General features: G+C 45.5%; 1 protein-coding gene across 4 annotated transcripts in view; it reads left to right on the forward strand.

The window, feature by feature from the left end:
- The window catches only part of LOC128770650 (pleckstrin homology domain-containing family A member 7-like), a 107205-nt gene that overhangs the window by 37473 nt on the left and 44160 nt on the right, over positions 1 to 25572 (forward strand). The window contains exon 2 of one of the 4 annotated variants that reach the window (XM_053885362.1): positions 20582 to 20771. The exons of the other annotated variants lie outside the window; for them this stretch is intronic. Within the exon in view, the coding sequence (XP_053741337.1) occupies positions 20593 to 20771 (179 nt within the window). The 5' untranslated portion in view covers positions 20582 to 20592. The remainder of the gene's footprint in view (positions 1 to 20581; positions 20772 to 25572) is intronic. 4 annotated transcript variants of the gene reach the window in all.

The raw sequence follows: 25572 nt of genomic DNA on the forward strand, positions 1-25572 counted from the left end.
GTTGCAGCAAAACCTTCACCTCTCTCCATCGTCATCTTCTCTCCATGTCCTCCTTCATCGTGAATCTTGGTCCGACTCTTGTCCTTCCTACTCCACTCCCAAAGACAACCTCACTATCTTCATCTCATCCTGTTTGGGAGAGGGTGTGATCGGGGTGGAGCATCGAGCAGGCAGGCAGACGCAAGAGTCGATGCATTTTGCTACTAAAACATCATAAAATAGACACATGTTTTTGACCACATATATTTTTGATAAACAGTAGTTCTGCTCTGATGTCGTGAGAGGTCGGTTTTGGGATTATTTTGGGTGCCTCAGAATGTGAAAGATGAAACCAAACCATCATGCATTTCTGAGTGACATAGAGATTTCTGAATGCACCCTGCAGAGCGGCTTCACCGGAGCTGTTCTGATGTGTCCAGTTATCTGTGTCAGTAGTCGACTGTCCGTTTAGAATGTAAGTTTAAAGGCCCCTGAAATTAGCTTTTTTTAGCATTTGCTGTCCTTTTTCATGTTGTTTTGTATTGCTTTTACTTTTGCACGACAACAACAAGACAATTCAATTTCTGGTCCTAACCACACTCCCGTGGCCAAAATAGCCTGTTGTGAATCACAGATATTAACTGAATAAACAAGAGTGAGTTGTTCATTTTTTGATTATTGTTACTGGTCTCTCTCAAAATAGACTAAAGTACTCCCATTGGGACTTTTTTTCTTCTCTGAGCCTCAAATAGTGTGTGGTATTTTTCCAATGAAAGACTCCTGCTAATGTCCTGATCTTATTTGCAATATTTGTTGTAAAAAGAAACAAACAAAAAACCTTTCCATTCAATTTCCTCCAGAATTTTGAAAATGATGTGTAAATGTGTTGAATGCTGCAAAATAACAAACCAAACGGTGCCGACCCAATTTAAAAACACCACAAGTCGGCATTATAAAAGAAGGGATCATTCGGATTTGCGCTTGTTTATGATCAAAATTGTCAGGCTTGTAGTTGGCATGTTCAGTGACGTGAACCTGCCCTGATGCTAGCAAGATTTTTATTTTCCAGGTTTCACATGAAAACTCGAGAGCTTATCAAAGTATTCAACCAGCATCAGATAACCCTGTAGTGATGGGTCGGCCTTGATCTGAGTCAATAAATACCAGCGGCTCCTTCTGTCCTCATAGTCCGCTGTTGTAGTAGTAAATGTTTGATGATCACTCAGCTGGTTTTGTCCAGACTGGTTCGACTGGAATGTTCATTCTGCACCTGCCAAACATGGATCCAGGAAACTGGTTCTTCCTGCATGTAATAATGGAACTGGAGGGTGAGGTCATAGCTGATGTGGTTTTTTTTGGTCAGGACCGGGAATGTTTCTTAAAAACAAAAGCGTTGGCTGATTGACATGCTGATAAGAGCTGTGCGCGCTGGATATCTCGGGAACAATTTGCTTTAAAGAGAATGGACCCTGCTGTGATCCTGACTCGTGCATGCTTTTGGAATGTTCTACTCACGGTGTTGGATTTCTGAAGCTTTCCAGATGAATTCTCTAAGACCTCCATCAAAACAAGCTGATATAGAGCCACAACAACAGACCAGTCAGCTTTGGCTTGGACACCTGTATGTAAGAGTGACATCATGAGGGTGGGCGGATGACGTCACGACTAAAGGACGTATCATTGGTCCTGTTCAAACGAGACTTGGTGGTTTCCAGGCACCAAGCGACCTCGACGTCTTGAGTCACGTCGAAAAAGAAGGTCTTAGTGGACAGTCAACATGGTGGTTCAGAGAGGGAGATATGAAGCCAGTCTCTGGGTCCATGAGATCCTTCATCGGAGCTATCAGTTTGGTGTGATGCGAATGCTAGCCACCGCTACGATCAGCTTCTCTTCCGTTTCACTTCTTCCTGTTGATAATTTTCCCTCTCTGTACACGTTGCCATAAAATCTGGATTCTGTTTTAATGTGCACTGCACAGATTTTTCAACCTCAAACGTATTCTTTTCAGTTGTTTTTAATTGAAAATATCATCTTAAGTGTGTCGCACTGAAACTGTCGCTCCAGACACGTTGCTTTCCCCGCTGCCACTTTGTGTCACTTAAATATCATTGGGTGTGAACGTTAAGTATAACTTGCCGTCACCTGTCGTCATGTATTAGCGTCTAATATGAGTTTCCTCTCGAGGATTCCTCTCTGTCTTTTAAGAGAAGCTCAGATTAGTCGTGAGAAGCTGGTTGTTTCCTGGCTGACAAGGAGGAGGTCCTGGGGCAGGCCCGGGATATTTTAGAGTCTTGGCTTGGGAATGCCTCAGAATTCCACTGGAATATCGGGACAAGTTTTCTGTGCTGAGGAGGATCTGGGCTTGATGTGATGTCAGATGCAACGTGATGGATGTACAACTTGAAGCACGCTGCTCAGTGCCTTGGTTATTTACTCATGGCTCTTGAGTGACCACTTGATCTGGAGGTGCAGAATGTCATCCTCTCCACGTGATTCTGAGAAGCTCATTTTGCGTTCTAGCTGTAGTGAAGTTCTTATAGAAACAGTCTTCAGACAGCAACTCTCCGAGGCGAGTCTGAGTTGAGGTTTGACAGCATCAGATGTTAACGTTACTAAGCAACATGAGAACCTGGGATTGAAGCCGTTTCCCCTGAAACGGAAACTTTACGTCATTGTTTCAGCAGTGATTTTATTGTTTTATCATGGCACCAACTGTTAGCAGCTAGTTAGCTCTTCTGATGACATCATTAATCACATGGCGAGTGGCAGCAGCCCACTGAGCACCATCAATCATTATTCCAGTGGAGGGAGGGGGGGCACCTGCACCTCGTCTTCTGTCAGCTGCAGTGATGGGCTCTGACCTCGAACCAGCGCTGGAGCGCGGCCGGTGGCGAGTCATGAATATGTAACCCAGCTGGAGCCAGTGAAGATGCTGAAAGTTGTGTGCTTTTTAAAGGCACTAATGTGCAGCAGGTCTAGTGGGATAAGGTCTGCACCGCAGGCGGAGGGACTTAACAGATGGGTGACTCATCCCTCAGACCACCGGGCAGGTCGGTGACCTGCCGGATCTCACGGCGAGCAGAGCCGGAGTGTCGACAGCAATGGAGGAAATGGCCAACAGCTCCTCACCAAGTGGGCCGTCGTTGTTCACGCCCACTCTCGTCTCGGGTGGCGAAGTGCTCTGACTCACACTCGCAGTGTTCCACCTGAAGCCCGGGCACCTCGTGGGCTTGACATTTCGCTGCAGTAATGGGCCGAGGAAGAAATTTAAAAGCCTCCGTCGGTTTATTCGCAGACTTGCTCTCGATGATTGAGATTTATGTGCTTGTTTTTTCGCTGCGCTCATTTTTTATTCACCAACAAGTTGTTGCTTCTGCAGTGTGATTTGTGATCGCGACTTTCTCGCGTTCCAGGATTTATCGTACTGAGAAAGTTTGGGCCCGAGTGGGTGCACACACATGAATGCACATGGGTCGTGCACACACAACAAAACACGACGACACTGAGTCACAAACATGAAAACATCTTTTAGGTCCATCTCGTGTGATATGTTGCTTTATTAGTCATGTTAGAGTTGCGCTGAAAGTATCAAGTCCAGTTTTCCCAGTGTGTATGGAGTAATAAAGGATCATCTAATTTAATCCCATCTGAAGAGAACCAAGAGTGCAGAAACAAAAAGGTGGATACATTTCCAAACACAAATGAACATTACACTGCACACTGAAGTGCAAAACAGGACTCACCATCACTAAATGTGTCCATACACAATCACACTCATACATCCCACACAAACACACTTGTGAACTTGTCACCACACTATGATTAGTTTGATCATCAGTGCTGTTGATTGACAGGTCGTGAGACTGTGACTAGTCTTGACGTGTCGACTCACAATCTTGTCTCACTTTTGTGGTTGACTTTATGACAGCCGTGATTCACGGGGCGGCGTCGATCGTTTTGGGCCTGTGTCGTATGAACTCATTGAAAGTACAACGATCGCTCCTGTAATCATTAGCTCACCTGTCAGCAGCGACGACACGGCCAAGCTCCGCCCCTCCTAACGTCTGTCGCTCTGAGCTTCTCTCTGTAGGAGACTTTTATCTAGCATCGGCGCTGTGGTGGCTTGTTTCCATTGACTCCAGGTGAGTGTGAGTGTATGTGTGTAAATGTAGGAGGGTGTTTGTGTGCTGGCCCGGTCACTCAGTCTTCTCGTGTTGTGTTTGTTGAGTGGGCGTTTATTTACCCTCTTAAACATACGTGTCTGTCAGTTGGACATTTTTCCACACAAGCCTCCGGAGTTGGAAAAACACGGAATGTCCCGGAGCACTAGACAGGCCAAAGTCCACAGCACACAATGGTGATGAGTAACGTGGCGCTCGCGTCGTCGTAACGGGGGACCTTCATGAAGTCACGCCTGCTGGTGCTTCACTGTTCTAATGAAGGGTTGTCTCTCACCTGGGTTCTCACCGCTGCTGTGGGAACTGAAAATGTGCATCTTGTCTTCTTGTTTGCCGTTCCAGGTGTTTGCTTCATGTTCCCATTCCTCTTGTTCAGGATAGGTTTTCTTTTTGTTTGCGCTCTTGTTCTTCAATATTCACCTTCTTGTCCTTCCTGTTTCGTTCTTGTTCTTCCTCGTCTTATCGCTGCTCTTCTTACACTTGATATTCTTGTTGGTATGCTCTTGTTGATGATCATGATCTTCTTATTGTGGTCTTCTTACTTTTGTTTTTATTCTGCCTTGTTTTTCTTCATCTTGTTCTTTCTTTTTCTTTCAACATTTTTTTCATGTTTGCCTTGTTTTTATTCTTATTATTTATGCTCTCTCTTGTTTCTTTTCCTGTCTTGTTACTCATGATATGATCAAGGAGTATGTTGTTTCTTCTTTTTTTTCTTCTGTGGTTCTTGCCCTGGTTCTTCTTTTCCTTCTGCTGGTTGTCATTTCTCTACTTTAAACCCCAGTTTTGATTCACACTGGATCCTGAGCCTGTTTTTTTGTTGTCCTTCCTTTTCTCTCATTCTCCATCTCTTCCTCCGTGCTGTGTCTTTGTGCCATACGTCTTGTTCTGTCGAGGTTTCTGCCCTCAGCAGGATGTTTCACATTCATCTCCGTTGTTGGTGCCAGGAGGTGGGCTGAATAAAACATGTTGGAGGACGCACTTTACGTCAGTGGATCGGTGTTTCCCTCATGTTTGTTTGTCCTCTCCACAGTGACACTCTTTGCTAATGTGTCGTCAAGTCTGCATGAAGAAACTTGCCTGAATTAGGCAACGAAATGCTGCGACGGAGGCTTGACAGTGCGTTCAGGAGCTGTCAGAGTAATTGGTTTCTCTGAACACTTGTTCTCTGCATCAGGTTATGGTCCAGTATGCAGAGCGGCATCGTTCAACACCGACTCATGTTAAACCTGGGTAACCTTAACACCTTGTCACATGTCACAGACCGTGTTTGATCCTGGAATAAGGACTGAATAATGAATCTCGGCAGGGAGATTACGGCGCCTCTGTCCCTGTCATCTCAGTTTTGGCTCACGGATTGTGTCGTGTTTGAAACGTTTTAATTCCTAAATAAAGACGAGCTTTGAGGTTCCAGACTCGGCGAGGACACAAAACAACCTTGATAATGACGGCAGCGACTGGGTATCAAAGTGTTCCGTGTGCGACGCCCTTCTCCTCGCTCGGAGTTAGAAAGACAACAGCATTTCAGATAAGTAAGCCACTTGACACAAACCCTCCAGCCCGCTGTCGCAGCGACCCTCTTTGCTCTAATTGAAACTAATTATTTCAAAGCAGACGGAACTGGAGGGTAAACTCGACACAGTTATGCTAGAAAGCAGTTTGCTTTGGAGTTTAAATATGCGCTGACACAGTTACAGAGTTTTGATTTGACCTCCACATGTGTTTGCATTAAGGTTTCAGAATTAAAAAAAAAAAAAAAGTTGGTAAACTATGTCTCATCCTGAACCCCCAAAGGTTTTGTTGGACCTTAAAAGCTGTCCAACAGTATGACGAACAATAAGAAGAGGTCTGATTTGTTCATCAAATTGACAGCAAATCCTTCCAGTTTGAAGTACTGATGCAGCCTTGGGGCTCCGGCGGATTCTCGACCGCAAACCCCCTTGTTCTCCGTTGAACTCGTCAGCTCCACTCAGATTTGTTGGTCACAGAATCTGACCAAGCGTTTTCCCATCTCGCGAAGGTTGACACAAGCATCCGACACTTTGACAGAGCGAATTCCCCACCAGGCTCCCTCAGAGTTCCGCGTCAGAAAGTGCCACAACAACAGACGGGTGTGCGGCTGAGTGACGCCTGGTGGCTGCGAGCGCCCCTGACTGACCCCGTGTGGTGGAAGGAGATCGGAACTGAAGATTGGTAGCACAACACCCGAGGGCTGTTGTTCGACCTACCGTACGCAGAGTGAAGTGCCGTCCTTAAGTGCCTGAGCGACTTCAGTGATTACCAATATTCAATTTTAGGCCTGGGTACGTTTGGTAAATGCAGTTAATAATCTATGAAGCATGCTGGTTATGCATCACTCTTTTAGGTTGATCTTTATCCCAGACTTGGTGGGAGGCCAGTGCTTGTCATCCTTCTGTAGAGACATGTAGGATTCAGACTCTAACACATCTAGTCTAGATTCCTCTTCAGCAATTGTCCCCTCCTTTTAACAGGTGCATGTTATTTTTTCTTTTTTACTTCCGAACGTTTTGAAACTTGCTGGTTAGAGATAAGATGAGAAGTGATGAGTTTTTGTTAGTGGGTAGTTTGAGTTCCCAGGTGCATGTGGTGACGTGACTGGTTCTAGATGAAACATGTGAAAACAAGTGTACAGTCCTTGTATGCTAGCTGATCTGTGCCTTGACCATGTGACTATTCCGGAAAAAAAAAATCTTTGACGGAAAGCTACAGGTATCTCAGGGCACTGAGGCACACGCTCTTGCTCTCACTCGCATATACACAATTTAACCCCAAATTAAACTGACAGAACACAGTCTTTGCTGTTGCAAACACCTCCCTCCTGTGGCCACACTGCGACACCCCCTCTCCACCTAATGTTGACTGTGCATGGTTCTTCAACAACAAAATCACTTTCTAACTTGATCAACACTCGACAAGTCGCACCAAACACTGCTCACCTGTTTTTAACCATCATCATGCAGTCACATGACATTCCTTGTTGGCAGAGCTCTCATTTTATGCTCGGTAACTTTTTAATCGCAGTGATGGTTTTGCGGTGAGAAGCCCGTCTTACTCTTGACACCGTAGACTGCAGGCGACTCCTGCTAAAGTGCCGATGGCTACCTTAATGACGCACCCCTAGCTCTCTCCACTTGCCAATGGTGTTGGATTTTCTCAGTTGGGAAAACCATCGAGGAGTGAAAGCCATTTGAAATGTTGAATCTGGGGTGGTGAAGAGAGGGTTAACTGTTGCTTCAGCGTCTCCATTACTTTGCCAGCGGTGTGTTTTTGAGTGTGTGGGCTTGAGCTGGGTGGTGGGAGGTTGTTGGTTTGTTGGTACTTCATATCTTTGTCAAACTCTTTGAGCTGGAGGCAACAGTGTGGAGCATTGTAGTCGAAGACCTGCCCCGAGATCCAGATTATCACAGACAGCACTTCAGTAATAGATGTTTTTGCTAGTTAAAGATGAGCTCATTCCCCTGGTGGAAGAGTTGAAGTATCTCTGGGTCTTGTCCATGAGTGAGGGGAGGATGGGCGTGAGATGGACTGAAGGTGAAGAAAGAGCCGAGCAGATCCTCTTCTCTGTGGCTAGACACTGGTGAAACCCCAGAAGAATTCCAGCCTCTCGTAACAGTACAAATCTTCTCTTCCCTCCGTCTCATCATGTGTCTCGTTGTTCGGCCTCGCTGCCCCTCAGATGCTCCATAACTGTCCATGTAGCTGCACACGCAGCCATTAGCAGATGAGTAATGATGATTCTGCTCCGATATTCAGCCGGCGCTGCTTTTGTAATGTTCCAGAGTAAAAATAGCCGACTGGAAATGAGCTTACAGATCCCAGTCAAGTCGTAGATTCATCAGAGTTGTGGGCTCGGAGCCTCGCTCCAGTCCAGAGCTGTATGTGTGGGACTGAGCTCGCAGCAGGGTCTCTATCAAGCGTGTGTTTGTTTCTGAGAGGCCTGTATTTAGCGCCCCCCTCCTCCAGTCTCACGTTAGCATGCATGGTCAAGTGGGCAGTTCTGGACGAACGTGAGTCGCTGCAGACTTTCCAGATGAAACAAGGCTACTGCTTTCATCAAAGCAAGATTCAGAAAATACAGAACTGAGTAGTAGCACTGCATCTGGTGATGATGTGGTGACCGTAAGGAACCATTATAGCAAGTTTCTATTCAGTCTGAACTAGTATTGTCACAATACAAAAATGGCAAACTTGATATCGAGACTCAGGAATACCATTTTTGTTGCCTTGGAGATTGAGAATGACAAAAACTTAAGGCGCAGAAACATTTTATTTACATGACAAACAGAACCACGCATCAATTGAATAAATCCAATCACATGACTAGAAAAGAAAAAACATAAACACGAAATGATCACATTTTCACTGCAAATAATGCAAAAAAAAACAAAAACGCACCTATAAGGTCCTCACTGAGGCTGTGTTTATGTTCAGTGCTTCAGGAGACTATTTTCCGGTAGAATTGGCCGTAACCTCTTACTGTCACTTTAGTTACAGGTCGACGTCTCCCTGCTTCAGTCCTGCATCTTTAATAGCAGAAAACATGTTGGCAAGCTCCAGGCAGCTAGCCGCGGCTAATGGCTAATGATACGGGCCAGCAGCCCGACTGACATCATTTATCAGTTAAATACAGTAAAGTGAGTGACAAACAGGAGCTTTACTGACCTGTGGGAGGTCGTCATGGCATGTCGTCAGGCTGTTCTATGGATACAGTGGCAAATTTGTGTCTTATCCGGATGTGCTTTTTCAGTCTGGGTGCATTTTGGAGTATCGATATTTTTGACAACCTCAGTCTGAATGAACTCTTCCACAAAGTTCCTAATTGACTTCCGAAGTCTGTGCAGTCTGGAGCTGGATGATAAGTCAAGACTGAATTAATGATCGTCGTAATTCCCCTGCATCACTTACAGCCTGGTGTTTTCAGAGTTGATGTTGCTGTTGTATGCCTCCATCACTGTATCGGAGTTTAGTCCTCACGAGAAGAGCAGAAGCTCTTCACAGCCGCTGCCTGACGTCTCCGAACTAATCAATAAGATAAGCATCAGTCTTCTGTAAACTCTGGATTTGGTCTCATCCTTTCAGAAGTCTTCCTCTAACTTTCAAATGTAAATGAAGAAAGCAGCTGGTCATCTCTCTCCCTCTCTCTCCAGCAACTTCTGTCTCCCAAACCCTAATCACCATCATCATCTTCACTCTTCATTTTCCTGTCCGCCTCTCCCTCTGAGCACAGCTGCTGTCACCCGAATATCACACATCTGTCAAGAGTGCTGGAGCAAAAAATATTCCTGGCATCACACCAACTGACGCTCACACCAACCCGACGTTTTCCGGAGTTACTCTTCACACTCAACTCTGGATTTAGATTCTACTTCGCCAAGAGGATTTGTTTGTGGTCACATTCTTTCAAAACTCTGAAGCGGTGATAAAGTGTCACAGTCAGGGACTGAGAAGTCACTGTTTTTGGAGACCATGTGGCAAGTTTTGCTGGGTAATGAAAGACATTGACAATGCCATGTCGATGCTAGCTTAATTATAAACGTCATAGTGAGTTGCACAACATTGCCAGCGCAGCGACCAGAAGTCCATTTTCCCCAGAAACCTCCTCCAGGTCTGGGGAACTACTGAAGTGTTCCCAGCATGTCCTGGATGAGCCCTGTGTCCTCCTCCTGGTTGTACATTTCACAAAGGCGTCCAGAAGACATCCTGACAAGATGCCTGGGCTTCCTCAACTGGCTTCTCTTGGAGGAGCAGCGGTTCTACTATGAGTCTCTCCTGCAAGACTGAGCCTCTATATCCAAGAGCGAGTCCAGACACCTTGCTGAGAAAGTGCGTGATCTTGTTTCCTGGGTTGGTATGAAACTGGTGACCAGAGGTGAGAGTGGAGCTCTTCAGTCTTCTGGCCCAGCTCTTTCTTCACCATGACTGACCAATAAAGTCCTCGTGATCGAGGAGGCTATTGAGTTCACACTCCATCTTGGAGAAGGGTCTCACTTCTAATCGGGGCAGGCGAGTCCACCGTTTTCTGACTCAGAATTTTGCCCTGGATTTGGAGGAACTGATCTTCATGCTAACACCAACAGAACCTGTCCAGCCTGGCTGTGTCCGGTAATTCTGTCTGTGAGCAGGACCGGTCATCAGGTCATACTTACCATTCTCGAAATCAGTCATCTAGATGGATTGGTCCGTGTTTATGTGTTTGGTAGTCCATGTTTCCCAAGCCCAGGAACATGACAGGAACCTCCCTCAAGTCAACTGGTTAGGCAGAGCTTGGAGTGGGTTCAACAAGTAGCTGCTGTAGGGATGCTGTTCACTCCTCTAGTTCTAATTGTTAAACTTTTTTAAGATGACCCACCAACCAGAAGAAATCCCAGAAGGCCTGCAACTTCCCAACGTCACCCTCAAAATCTCAGTTGCGAGATTGGTCATCGAGTCGTCCTCGATGTGCTGATTCACTCTCCAGCGAATAAAGGCATCCATTTTCTCCTCACTCGTCGGCAGATTGTTTGAGCGCTGTCAGTCTTTGCACACATCGCACTCGCCTTTAATACAGAGCTGTATTATTTTCTACCTCACTGAGATTTGATTTCCACTCCGGCACTCCAGCGCGCTCACACTCAGCTACACACGGCGCTCTCAGAGCCGGGCCCGTCAGGACACCGTCAAGTGTTTTGAATGTGAATGCAGCACAGACACGTCTTCCATTAGCATGCCAGTCTGCCAGTCGCCATGCCAACTCCCTCCTTCCTGCTCAAGCCTCCCCTCCTGTTGCACACACGCGTAAACACACACACACACACACACACACACACCCCTCTGCAAGTTGAGGTAAACACTTTAAATCTCTTTTTACAATGTCTCTCTGTAAAAGTAAATCCTGCAGCTATTAAGCTCTTTATACTGCAAAGATTGTGTACAGGGGTCTTATTTTAAGACCACCTCCTCTTGATGTTGCCATAGCAACAAAACGTCCCGTCGCAGTCTCTTGAGGAATGAGGGCGACAGTTTGCCTCTCTCTGTCCCTCGTCTCTGATTGGCGGCACCTCTATTACACCAGTGACCCCCGCCTCCGCGTGGCCCCTCCCCTTCCTGACCAGCCACAATCGAGGCGTCTCATCAGAGCCCAAGGAGCCTGCCGGAGCTGTTGTTAAGTGTCAGTGGCACTCGAGTGCTATCGCGTCGAAAATTAAATTAGGCAGCTCGAATCGTGTTGTTGATGTAAAAGGTGCAAAAGTGCGAGGGTGATTATTGTCAACAGACATACCGACATCAACTGAAATAGCCATTAGAGTCTTGAGGCTACTTTGAATAAAATAAGCGTTACCCTCCAATAAAGCTAGGAACAGCAGCTCCTTTGTATTGAGAGGCGCTCGATGAGGTTTGACATCCGGCGAGTTGTCTCTCTGGTGTTTTGGCAATGTTTGTCAGGGAGGAGGCCATGGGGATGACCCTGGACACGTTGTACATATATATCCCAACCGGCCTGGGAAGGCCTCAGAAAGGATGAGAAGAGGAGTCTCAGGTCTTCCCTGCTGAGACTGTTGCCCCCGTGACCCAAACCTGGATAAGCAGCAGAAAATGAGGGCTGTTTGATGGAAATTGTTGCCATCATGACTGGTACTGATACGTTTTGATCTCAAGAACCTGGATGTGGTCTGTGTGCCATGCTATGTCTGGTCTACTAAGATGTTTGGTGGGTGAAAAGAACTGACTTGCCTCAAAAACATCTGCAGAACGTGGCGGTAGAATCCTGCTGGGACGTCATTGGCAGTGAGAGGCATTTTCTACCTGGTCCTTGGTTAGACCCAAGCCCCAGCTGGACTTGCCTCCTACCCTCCACTGGCTGATCAGCTGACATCTCACCGGTGGCAGCTCTACTCGGAGTTCCTCATAGATGACCTGCGTCATAACCCAAGCCTCCTAGAAAAACGCATTGTTCTGGTTCACCGTTGTCATTTGTATCTTACATGGCGTTCTCAGAAACTATCAGATATTTGTTTGTGTTTGAAGCTCGCAGGAATGAAGTGATAACCGTAGTTCTTTCTTGGCAAACAGAAACAAACAGCAAAGGCTGTGGCTTCCCATCTCAGCTTGCCAAGTGACAAACTATAAATAGCTCCACTTTTGGGGGCCACAAAGGTTAATTTCCTAGAATCAATGTAAATGTGATCTTCTGGAAGGAGAAGGGCCGTGACTGTGACAGCGGATTTCATTTCAGGCGTCCAAGAGGACACTTGTGCTGCTCCCCGCTCACAAATTGGTCCTTTCAGTCCGCAGCTTGAGAATCTTTTACTGTAAAATTTTTACACCAACCAGCGACTGAAGGCTCCAGACGTGAAGTGTGAGATTTGTGTCGGGGGCAGCGTACGAGTCTGGGAGGACGTCAGACTTGAGAAATTTGTGCTAATGATTCAGACCACAGTTGTCATAAAATACAACCACATCAATTACACAGACACAGTTACAACATAACGACTACTACTGTGCAATTATCATGGCAGCTTTTACTACAACTGCCACTGTGTTGTATTTTCTGAAAGCTTCACGAGGAATATTTGATTCGAACCTATGGCTCTTATGAGTCTTTGATTGGTGAGTCATTCACAACGGACCCTCTAGATGTCTCATCTGACACCTTGGGGTCGGACTGTCAATGCTGCTATTCCAGGTGAATCCAGGAAGAGGCGGAGCCACCCAGCTCTTCTTCGCCTGGTCACTCGCCTGGAACCTGTCTTTTCTGGGGCGGAAAGGAAAGATGTCGGTCCAAGATCGGCTCCTTCCCGAAGTGGATGTGTGTTTAACCTTGTTTTGTTCGTGTTGACGCAGTGTTTTGTCTGTTTTTGATCGGACGAGCGAGAGAAAGGGTTCCTGAATGACAGAGGTGACAATTTGTCAAGGAAGCCACCTTAACTATAGGACCCTGATGTTTCCTGGACTCACATGTTCTCAGCATGACCAACTGGGAGGGAGTCCAGGGGCAGACCCAGGACGCGCTCATTAGATTAGATAGATAGATTACGTCTCTGTGTTGCCCACCATCGAGTCAGCTAAGAACAAGAGCTGGAGGAAGAAGCCCGTTTTTGGATTTCCAACTAAGCACTCAGTAGTTGCAGAACAGTGTCGCTTCAAAGAACAACAAAGAGAAGCGTGAGGAATCAAGATGCTAAAATAAATATACTCAATATCGGATTTACAGTGTGTTTTTTGCCAACATGTTGGTGCATTATTTCATCAGCTGTTGGCTTCTGTCTTCTGAAAGCTTGCCTCCGACCATGGGCAGTTATTTTTAGCAGTTGTCAGCATATTTGCATTTGTCTCAGGCAGCTTCGTGCTCCGCTAACTGTGAGCGACAGCATTGTTGTGAACACAGGAAGACTCTGGTGTCCAGGAGCAGTGGAACAAGCAGCATAAGAGGCGGTGGAAACGGGCCGTGTCTGTCAACACCAGAGCCTTCAGAGGATGGTGTGGCAGCCGTCTAACGCTGATGTTCCCCACTTGAAGAGTTGTTTACTAAGACTGACAGACTGTAGCTAATGACTGTTTAATGTGTCAATGAGCACAAATTATTTCAATTAATCAGGTAGTTCCTCGATGAAATCCATCCACATGTATTGCGCAAGCCTGTCTCTCTCAGATTAAAGGTTTGTTTGAAGAGAAGACAGCCTGTCGACGTGAAACGCTCTGCTGGAAGCTCGCTGTTCTTTGGTTTTTGCCATCTGGGGAGTTACATGAAGCCCTGGAACCCAGATGTGAAATTGATTTGTGTCTTTATTTTATGTTGCTGTTTGACATTTTCTGATGTTTGGCGGTTACATCAACAATTGTGTGAGCAGAGCTGAACATAACACATTGGTTATAGCCAAGTATTTCAGCAGCGAGTGAGTGAGATCAGTACTTTAAGGTGACCTGGTTCGTTTTCATCTTTTGCTAAGGTGATGTGTTTTTGTAATCTGGAAATCGAAGTGTAATAGCGGCATATGAATGACATGTGAAAAATACACACAAAATTCACCCACAATAACACTTTACACGTGCATACTTTTTTTTCACTTTTTTAAGATCCAAAGAACAAGAAGTCAGTAATGCCTGCTGTACTCGGTGTCTCTGGTCGATGACAGAACTCTCTCAAAACTCTTAATCCCGATAGTATTTTGGCAGCCTCCCAGGAGTTCTGTTCAAGGAGCTTCTGATGCTCAGATGTTTTATTTCATTATTATATTGTTCCATTATTCATGTTACTAATCTCCACTGAGACTGGCCCCTCCACACTGCCCTCGACACCTTTTCAAGACTCTCCTCTGAGTTCCCTGTCTCCCTCCTCAGCTCCTTCTGCTTTCTTCATCCCAAGTTCAGGAGATTCTTCACAGGGGCGTTTGCCTACCTCTGTGGCCCCTGTGCTTCCCCAGGTTTAATGTCTCTGGGTCTTGAGGTCCTGGAATGTAGTCTCACGTTAAAGGCGGTCGATGGTGTTTTAGAATGGATGCACTGACCTCTGAATGTTTCCTAAACATTGCCTTGTGTGTCAAGCACCGACACATTTAGTCTTTGATGTGATGCAGCGCCGCCCAATTTAGGAACACCTGTCTTACATTGGTGTAGACAGTGTTGTGGCCTGAAGGTGTTTTAATAAAGACTTTGACCAAACTGTGGTCCCCTGTTTATGTTAAAGCTAAGCCATCTTTGCGTTGAGACATCAAATCGTCTCCCGTGTGAGCAGAACTGAGGCTATAATTGGAGTCGCGAGGCAGCCGGCCAAAATGCAGGAACTGATTTACATGTGGACAAGTGTCTAACAAGCAGAGAGCTCATTTCCGAACGGCGATCAGGAAATGCTTCTGCGAGCGCTTCGGATAATTGGAACGCTTGAATTCAATGTAGAGACGGGATTTATCGTCATCATGGCCGTGACTCACTGGGAAATCATTTCTCAGTCAGAGATCCAAGTTCATGTTGGACTGTCAGTCGACAAACGTCTACTCAATATCCCATAGGTGGAGGAATGTTTTAGAATTGCCAGTCCTGTAGGCGGTGGAGAGAAAGGTCAGTGGATCATTGCAGCAAGTGTGAGACGGATGATGGATTACAGGAAAGATTGTTTTGATTTTTAATACGGCTGAGATAATGCGGATCTATGCAGTAGATCCATGTGATCCTCTGTCCGTTGGAGGTGTGACCAACTCTGAAGTCCATCTGGACCTCCTTCACCTCCCACTTGAGGCCCCGAGTGGTGAAGCTGTCGGCAGCAGAACTGCTGAAAGCGATGAGGCCCACGATCATGTTCTGACTGAACGAGGGCAGCTGGGTGGTTTCTCTCAGTTCAGTGGGACTTATCTCAGTCCATGATAAGTCCAATTAAGGTGTAGTTGTTGCTGGAATTTAAAGAGCAGTGCTGCAGTGAGGTTATTTCAGGCCACTATTTGGGTCAGGAAAGTCTGAACAAGGCTCTTTAGCAGTTGGTTTTAGTTTACCCCACGGACTGCTCCGGCGTTTATCTTTGAAGTGTGTGTTGTCTGTATTGAAGTAGATTACGTTAGAGTATCTTTCAAATTGTATGTATGACTAAAGAATTGTTTCGACTTGGAGTGTTTCATCCTGGCGCCAACTCTGAGTTACTGCGGCGCCATTAAAACCCGGCTCTCCTCTCATGGACTGCCAGGTCTGGTTATTTCACGATTGCGTTGGAGTTCCATTTCCAGTGTTGTCATCGTGCCTGCGGGGGTTCGCGCTACCTTTTGTTGACTGTCAACACAAAGAAGGATGTATATCTGAAGTGTTTATGTGGTGTGACAAATGACTGTGCTACAGTAGAGGAGGGCGGGAGGTGGGGGCCTGTGTCTTCCTCTCCTAAAATAGACATCAGACGGCAGCCTTAATGCGAGCAGTGTGCTTTATTTTCCATGGTCTCCTCCTGTGTTATAAGACTGACTCGCTGAAATGATGCGACAAATCATGAGTGAGATTGGAGTAAGAATCTGCCTGTGATGATACAATGGCTCTGAACTTTGACCCTGCCACTGTTGTGCGATGATTTGCCTTGGAGTTCGGGTCTTAATACAAATGAACTTTACCGCGTTCAGTCTGAAAACAGCCAGTTGACTTGTTTAAAAACGCTAGTTCTCCCATGAAGACGCTTAAGCGGCTTAAAAAATGCCAATTTTCACCCCCTGCTGAGCCACTGCTTGGCTGCCCCGTCTACCAGTGAAATACCGAATCTGAAAGCTGCATCACTTCTGATCCATTTTCTAAAAAAATAAATAAATAAATAAATAAAAATTAAGAGGACTTAAGAGTAAACCAACCGCTTCTTACCTGAGGAAGCCTTCGCCTCAACATCCCCCATTGTTTGTTCAAGAGGAACTTTTGATGTCAAACCGCCGTTGCTCCGCCAGCTCTTTAATTCCTCCTCAGAGTCTTGGAGCCTCACTTTGACTGCCTTCCTGTCACTGCGGCTCACAGTGTTTTTAATCAATATTATTTACATAGTGACTACCACCAGAGGGCACTGTAGTGCAGAGTGTCTTAACCCAACTACTTCTAAATCTCTGTCCAGGGTTTCTGCCAGAAAACTGTGGGGGAGCGTGCGACCCCCCCAAACCTGCCCAACCCTCCAAAAAAAAAAAACACAGAAGGTAACACAGCCAATCAAGAAGTGACAGAGAATAAAAAATATGTTAGTTTCTAATCATGAAAAGTTAATCTATCACCCATCGGCTGCCGTCACGCGTCACGTGGTCTGTACAGCCAGAATGCGCCACGAGCAACGGACTTCAGTCTTCATGAGGTTTCTTTCTGGATTTTTCTGCGAATAACACGCCGAAAATCGCCATGTTCAGGTCCACCTCTATGATGCATTATGTGTTATCCGTTTGATTCCATGTTTCCACTTGGTTTGATCATGTGAGATTTCATTGGAAGAGAGCAGTCGGTGGGCCATGCTAGTTCATATGTGGCGGAAACCCTGCTGCGGTTTCGTCGGTCTCTGTGCCGCGTGAAAGTTGAGTTTGCTGATTGGAAAGGGAGGGGTTTAATTGAATGTGAATCATTTATTTATTCACACCACACACTTCGTTCAATGGAGGCATGAGTTGCTCATTATCTGACCCTGTTTAACCACCTCACAACTGTCAAACTAGTTGTTTTCTGGTGACAAAAAGTGACTTCCTGTCGCCTCAGAGTTGGACTTAAAAAAATTGCTCAGTCTTCTGGGGGTGCATATAAAGTTAGCTTGAACCGGGACGCTGAAACGTGTCACATCCCTTGCCCCCATATTGTGACTTCTGGTGGACCATTGTCGCACCTATGCAGTGACGTCTGAGCAGAGGATGATGACTGAGTTAAATGCCATCTCTACCTGGTGACATGTTAATATTGAAGTCATATGAGTAATGGAGCATTGATTTGGAACTGCGGTTATGCTGCTCAGTAAGAGTGTCTTCAGCTTTGGCTTCTTGTTGAGATGTTAGAGAGGCAGAATAACAGGTGTCAACATCTGCAGCAATGAAGGGAACAAGCCCCAAAATGACTGTGAAATTGTCTGCACTTGTAAACGCAGCACCACTGTGACATTGATGTGCCAGTCACATACCGATGTCACACTTTCAGGAACCTACACTTTATAGACTCTCCCTCGTGCCTCCTCTCCTTTCTTCACTCCTTCCTCCGTCGTTTGATCAGTTTTCGTCTGAACGGGTCACAAAACGAAGATTATTTCTGGTTAAGAGATCGTCGTGGTGAGGGAGTGAGGCAGGCCAGATGGTTTGGACCTTGCAAGTGTGCAAGGCTCTGCAGTGGTTCTCTTGTTCTGCACTTCTGCTGTGAAGACTCCGACGTGTCGACGATGTGCAATGTAATTCCGATTGAATCCGTGACTAAAACCACCCTTGGCTATATTTGTTTACCCGTCGGAAATGTGTAGTTGTGAGCGCGCAGGTGAGCACTGGGCCATCTGGACTGTGGCGGCCGTGTCTGGCTGACAGTCCTCATCAGAGCTTTCTGGCAGGACGGAGCCGGCGAGCTGCCAGGAGCGTGCCTTCATCTCTGCCTCCTCATCCTCTCGCTGATGTTATTGGGTCATAGTGAAATGGGAGAAGATGCAGCCGCCTGCCTCTGACATGATGCTATCAGTGTTGGTCGCGACAGGACCCCCGCGGCTCTGTTCTGTAGCGGAACGTCGGAATTCCGTCATATCACGTCCGAACGCGGGAGTCTGCCGTTTCATTGGTAATGACACAGAAACACTGCAGCAGGAGGGCACACTTGACCAGCTTTGGCTTTGGAACAATTTCCTACAGATAAAGATGTCTTTGTCAGCTAAAATGAGCATATATCATGTATGTTATTCCAGAGAAAATGATGGAAAAGTCTTATTATTCTGAGATAAGTTTGGGAGGCATTTGAGGTAAAATGCGCTGTTGTGTATGATGGTCACTTTAAGGAATTTATTGCATTAAAAAGGTGCTGCAGGGCAAAAGTGATAATTGGCTTAGAAATGAATATAAACAAAAGAAATACATGTTATTTATCAAACTAGGAAGTTATTTGGAGCAAGAAGTGGCGTTTACTATTATTATTAACACAACTAAGAATATTCTTAACTTTAATAATAGTAATAATAATAACGATAATAACAATATAAATCTTTATTGATATTGCACTTTTTAGTAAGAAAGGTGTTGGCAACATTTTTTTAAAATGATGATGATGTCATTCATGTTCATGAAGTCATGATAAAAAATATTGAAATCAGGGAAAAGATCATTAATATTTAGGGAAAATACATTTAAATGTCAAATCTATTAAACAAGTAAAACAATGATATTATTTTTGAAATGGGTGCAGTATGCATGGAAACAATGAATAGTTACTGGTTCCAGATTCAGTAGGAAATACTTGGTATAAAATATATAATAAAAAAATAAATATAAAAACATAATCCTTTGACCCAGCAGGTGAAGGGTGTAAGTTTTAAATGCATATGAGCCATGTGATGTTTAAAACTATAGAAAGAAACTGAGATGGAAACATGAAATCTCAACATGAGAAGTCAAAACGTCCAGAAGCATGGACCAATGAATGAGTAATATTTTAGTAAATGCTGTCATGTCTGTTTTAATGTCAGTTTTAATGCTTTTATTAACAGCTCAAATTTAGAAACCATCTGGAACACATTTGAGGCATCGATCTGAAGTCTCAACATGGAATGAATCACTTTTAAAAGACATTTATGAAATTTAAAAAGCCCTGAATGCAGATCCTGCCACTCTCGGAGGAAGTGGTTCCACTGGGTTATTATGGGCTGTTAATCAGTCGAGCAGACTTAAATAGCCGCCATTAGTGAGCAGTGCTTCGGTGGGTGACGACCGATTTTGCCAGTTAACCTGAAGTGACCCCAGTTTCTCCTGCTGAGGAGAATGAAGGAGCTGGTTTTGCAGGTGAGCAGGTGGGATGGAGGCTCTGTGTGTGACAGGCCGGAGGTGAGGTCCGTCACTGTGCTCCTGAGTGTGGAATTCAGCTGCTCCCTCACTGGTGGTCAGATCATCTTCCCCCTCTTCACCTCTGGTGCAGCTCTCGCCTCCTTGTGGCTGAGCAGAGAATAGCTCGTTGCATTTTATACTTCCATGTTAGAACAGATTTGATGTGGGGCAGGATTAAGTTACAAATTATTTTAACAGAGGTGAGGCTTTGGACACGTGCAAGAGAGACCAGGGTTCTTCCTTGGGTGGGGCTAGCGAGGGAAAACCCTGTGGACACTGTTGAGCTGAGAATGGAGATGAAGGGGATGAAGACAGTGAGGTTCCTGATAGATGATGAGAGTTGAAGAGCAGCGTGGACCTTGGTAACAAAGGGATCTCCTGAATTCCTGATCGTTGCCCAACACAACTGTTGTAAAAATAACATGCTACTTGTTTCATTATTTTACAAACGTCAAGTAGGTTTGGAAAGTCAAGTGAATCTCTGAAACTGAGACACACTCAGATTATCTGTGGAAAGCTCATCTTCTTCGCACTGCTGTGTAGATCAACCTACCCATGCTGCAAGCTTTGTTCTGAATGGGTAACTTTTACTTTCATCCCAGCCTCTGATTTGAGTCTCGCTTCTGTTCGCTAGTGTTCGACAACTCAGTTGGGCACTGCTTTCGTCCAAGAAAATGGGTTTGTTGATCAACATCTTTCATCATATCGAGCACAGACGTGACCTGAGGATGACCAAGATAGATGATGTTGGAGGACTTGTGACAGATTCTCGGTGCTCGGATCTTGGTCTCGGAGAAGAAAAGTCTTAAATGTGAAGCTTGAAACTATGTTTGCGTCTCACCATAGTTCATGAGTCTGAAGATTCTGTTCAACTTACTCTGACGCCATCTTTGTGTTGGCATGTGACATGAGACAAAATATTCATCTTTCCTCTCATAGGTTTCTGTCAAATGAGGTTCATGAATGGGAAGAATCATCGACAAGATTTGGCCGACCTGTGTTTGACTGACGTCCCGTCGAAATTGCGCCCAGTTGGTGACTCTCCTGAGCAGCGCATCACCTCCGTGTCTGACAGATGTGAGGCAGACTCCTGTGAGAGGCCCGTGAGTGGGCGGTCTCCTCGCCAAAGGTTGCAGCTATTTAAAGCTTTTTCCAGGATGAAATGTGTTTGAAGTGCAGCGAGGGGGGGGGCGTCAGAGGGAGGGTGGGGGACAAGAGGGGAGCAGGGCACTGCAAGGTCATTCCCATTCAGGCGCCGTACCCGCTCGTGCGTGTGGGCGGCCGTGTGTTCTGCTCCAACACAAATGACTGTTGCTGATAGACGGCTGTCGGAATCAACAGGCTTTCAGCTCGAGTCACCCCGACCCCTGTCCGCTGCCTGAAAATGAGTCTGTCACACATGGCCTCTGCTGGAATTACCGACCTTCACTGACAGAGGGCGCCCCATCAGACAACATTGTTTTCAATTCCAACATGGCTGTCATTCCATCTCCAACACCTGCTGCACGGAAGCTGGTCGACTCTGGGTTTGTTAGTTAGTGTTTGACTCAGAGTTTGTTGTGCAGAAACAGGCTCTCGTGCTCGACAACAATGGAAATGCCAGAACCGAGTGACATTTTCAAATGGCAGAAGCTGCGTCTGACATTCTTACTTTCTAAATCAATTAGAGTTGAAACATTTAATTGTCGTGATGGGCTCTTCAACTGAGATTCCCTTCGTGACTACACAAGGACGTACTTGAAGCCTGTGTGTGTGTGTGTGTGTGTGTGTGTGTGTGTGTGTGTGTGTGTGTGTGTGTGTGTGTGTGTGTGTGTGTGTGTGTGTGTGTGTGTGTGTGTGTGTGTGTGTGTGTGTGTGTGTGTGTGTGTGTGTGTGTGTGTGTGTGTGTGTGTGTGTGTGTGTGAGGCCTGTCAGGTGGGGGTGGTGTTGCGTGAGCCTCTCTGTGGTCATCTATGTATTTACGTAACCTCTGAGGTTTACGACCCTTCATTCCCGGAGGCCACGTGCCAACCGAGGTCAGGCACCCGGTCAATCAGGAGGCTGTGTCCGTCTCATGTTGACCAAAACATTACGACCGCCGGTCAGGCAGAAACTACTGCTCCTGTTTCACTAAGTGGACAGATGTATTTGATTATTGCATGTCTGTAACAAGAAGGTTGTTAGATTCCCGCTTGGGGCGCTCAGGAACCTATGTCACCACTCGGGTTTCCTCCCACAGTCCACAAGCTTAGAGAGCGCTTCATTGCTGACGCTAACTTGTCGGCAGTTATGTGTGTGAGTGGTCCTTTGACGGACACACACGCCTCCCCTTTAGTAGAACGCTTGAAGTACCGACTATTCTGGAAGCACTTGAACCCATCATCCATGATCTGTGATTGTAAATACTCTGAATAGATTGTCTATCTTTAGTGTGTGTTCATGAGTGTTTATTTACTTCGGGGTGGTAACTACTGTCTTGGCGCTTCGAAAACAAACCGTTTTCAAAGCAGATTTTATTCATTCAAACTGGCGGTAATGAAGTGAAAGCACTTGAATTATGAACCTGAAAAAGCAATTATCAGCAGCTGGATGTTGTTCTATCGTGATGTACATGAACATTGTTCAGAGGAAAGATGCTTCTCTGTAGATTCTTCATGTTCCATCCTTTACAGTAGAAACCCTGTAACGTAAACTGCCGGAGAGTCTCGAACACAGACAGAATTAGCAGCACACTTCCTTGAAGACAGCCTGAAAACATGCTGTCGAATTTGAAGCTGGATTTGGACGGTTCTGTCTCTCACACACCCAGTACCGAACTCTGGAGTGACAGCAGCGATTTGCCTCCCAGATCAGACTTTAAAAGACAGAATTTTGGAGTGAATCATTATGTGGAGTGGTACGTCATTAGAATAGCACCTGCCTGGCTCATCAGTTTCACTTCCTCTCTCTTCTGTAACATCAATAACAGAGCGACAGCAGCACCCTCAGCTTTACATTTGACGTGCCGTCTGTCTGTATTCCAAAGAATATCATATATTGATATAACTTAGTGCCTCAATCTTCTGAAGTCAGAGTCTTCTCTGACAGCAGCTTCTTCCTCATTCCGCCTGTAAATCTTTAAACAGATGAATCTTTTGTGAGTTTCATCCTAAGTATCAGAGCGTCCGCAGGAAAGCAGCCGCGCTGTGTTTGTGGGCTCAGCAGAGGGCGGGGCTCCCCTGCTGGGATCAGTGCAGATACACGAGCGGGAATGAGAACGAACCACAGTAAATGTGTTTCTCTGCTCTTGTGTTGTCGGCGCGAGCCGGCTGCGGAACAGAGGCAGACTCAGGTTTGATCACTCATGCCCACTGTGATGGAGAGGACGGGCTCATTAGAAGGACTGGAAGCCGCGATGTAACTCTGACTGAAGGAGGTTGATGTTTCACGAGGGTGACGTGAACAAGCTCCACTAACTGGTCGGGATCAAGTTTAACACCAGACTGGAGCTCAATGTTTGGCAGAGTGAAGAGGCCTACAGATCTACTGAGGGTTTCCAGGTCACCCGAGAGATCATCTCTCCAACATGTCCTGGGTCTGGTCCAGGAGAAACCCTGGACTATCTCCTCTTATAGGAGCAGAGGTTCTACTCTGACTGAGCTTCTCTGGAAGAGGGAGCCCACACACCCTGCAGAGAAAACCCAAACTTGTGGCCACAGGTGAACAAGGATCGACAGGCTTTGCCTTTTGGCTCAGCTCTTTAATATGCGAAATTAGCTAAATTAATATGATGGATGACAAAATGGTTATTTTGTCTCTGATACATCAGTACATCACTAAACCTCAATTACTACAAGGGTTGGCAACTATTTTGGCAGTGGATTTATTATATTACCCTCCTTAATTAGTTACAGACATACTTGAGTTTAACAAAAGTGGAGCATTTTTGGAAGATGTAAAACATGTTTTTTGTGTCCATCTGGTTGTACTTTTAATGAATGCCTGGCATGTTCATGGTGCAAACTATTAATGAACTTTGAATTTTTTCGCCAGTTTAATGGTTTAATGTCATGCTTTAAAAAAGCAGTTATTGCGGCATTGGCCTTTAAAAAAAAAAAAAAAAGGAAAAAGTTGACCATTTTATTTATTATCTAAGCTGCAGCCCTTGAATATCGCCCCTCATAATATGCCACTGAAAAGAGACGAGTGTGGTGAACCTGAGCACCTCAGGATGAGCTTCCTGTCGGATTCTTTTGGGTTCAGACTGCATCCCGGTACCAAAGCGGGAGTCTGCCGACATCCAAGTTTCCGTCAGTGGGTGTTTTTGAAGAGGGAGAATTTTAATGACGCCCTGGTTATGCAAGATGAGAGCGGCAGGAGACGGAGGAATACAGTTTCCATTGTCCTCGCGTGTTTTAATATTTATGGCTCAAATGAAGTGCACCAGCGAGTGGGATGGATTTTAACACCTGCTGCGGTGGAAGATCTCAGCTGCAGGTTTTCAGGTGCACTTAGTGAAAGGCAGAGCTGCTATTATAATAGGAGACAGCTGAGAGGAGGCTGGCAACACGTCACGCGGCTTCAAAGACAAGGTTGTTTCTACACAGCAACGCAGCCTTGCATCAAGACGCACTCCGTTCCATAGCCGTCGGATGGGTTTGAAATGGTATTTTTCTGTGTCATAACTCGCATGGAATAAGTTATTGCAACATAAAGAGATTTAAGTTTTGGCTGTCATCTGATTCTTCAGAAATTATTAGAGTGGTGTTATCAATAATGTAGAAAGGAGAAAGATGGAAAGATTCTGAAGACTATTAGCAATATTACACAGAAAGTTGGAATAATAAACCTGTGAACCTGAGGTCCAAGGCTGAGGGGGCAGCAGCAGACGTAAAGAGGCCCCTTTATACCACCTCTCTTCTGATTTAGGGGTTCTCAGATGTGTCCTGAGGACTCCTCCTGCTGAGAACACCTCAAGACTTATGGATCGAAAAACTACAGTGTAAATATACAAAGCAAAATGAAAGAAGCAGAAAGTTGATAAAGTAGTAAAAACATAATGAATAGTAGTGAAATAAGCATGTAAACAATGAAGTGATGCTATTGTGACTGTTTTTAATGGGAAATATGAATCATATCAATGTGCAGTGGTTATAATCATGCTTATTCATTTTTTTGAAATTTTAAGTATATTTGTGAGATATGTAAGATCTATAGTGAATTATATACAGTATGTAGCTGACATTCAAGCCATGAATTTGTGATGAATCAATAAATCCAATTCAAAGTGGCGGAAAAAGCACTGTTGTAGTGAATGGTTCTAGAAGCAAATGAAGAATTAATTTTCTGTCTATTCTGAGTCAGTGAAAAGGACGAGCTGGAGTGAAAAGCTTCTGCTCCTAATCATATCAATATTCACGCTGATGTTCTCGGTGCTGGAAACACACTCGCCGGGGCGGGCGGTCGGGCGGTGACACTCTCTCTCTTTAGAGGACAAAACCAGAGAAAATGGACCAGAACATAACCAGGCGCAGGGTGAATGTGGCTTTTATGGCTCCTAATAAAAGGAAATTTATAATGAAAGCTTCTATTTTTAAAGTGTTCTCTCTCTCGCTCCCTGTTCGGGTCACGGTTGGTCCACCAACGTGATACTCGCATGCCCATTACATCTTGTACAACAACAGCCTTTCAGGAGGATGACACACACCTCTGTGTCATTGATGTCTGAGGTGTTGTTCACACTGCACTTGCTTGATGTTTTTGTTTGGTTATGGTCTGATCACGGGAGCAGCAGTGCATGTTGAGAGGCCCAGAAGCCTCCTTGTGCTAAGAGACATAATCCCTCTGAGTTCTGGGTCTGCACCGTGCTTCCCGGACTCTTCAGGACGGAGGGTTACTCAGTCTCTCCTGGATGGCTCCTCTTGTATTGAGTCAGTGGAGAGCTTCGCCTTCTGTCTCGGCTCTTGTTTCGC

The sequence above is a fragment of the Synchiropus splendidus genome, chromosome 14 (genome assembly GCF_027744825.2).
Source record: "Synchiropus splendidus isolate RoL2022-P1 chromosome 14, RoL_Sspl_1.0, whole genome shotgun sequence".
Classification (NCBI taxonomy): Eukaryota; Metazoa; Chordata; class Actinopteri; order Syngnathiformes; family Callionymidae; genus Synchiropus; species Synchiropus splendidus.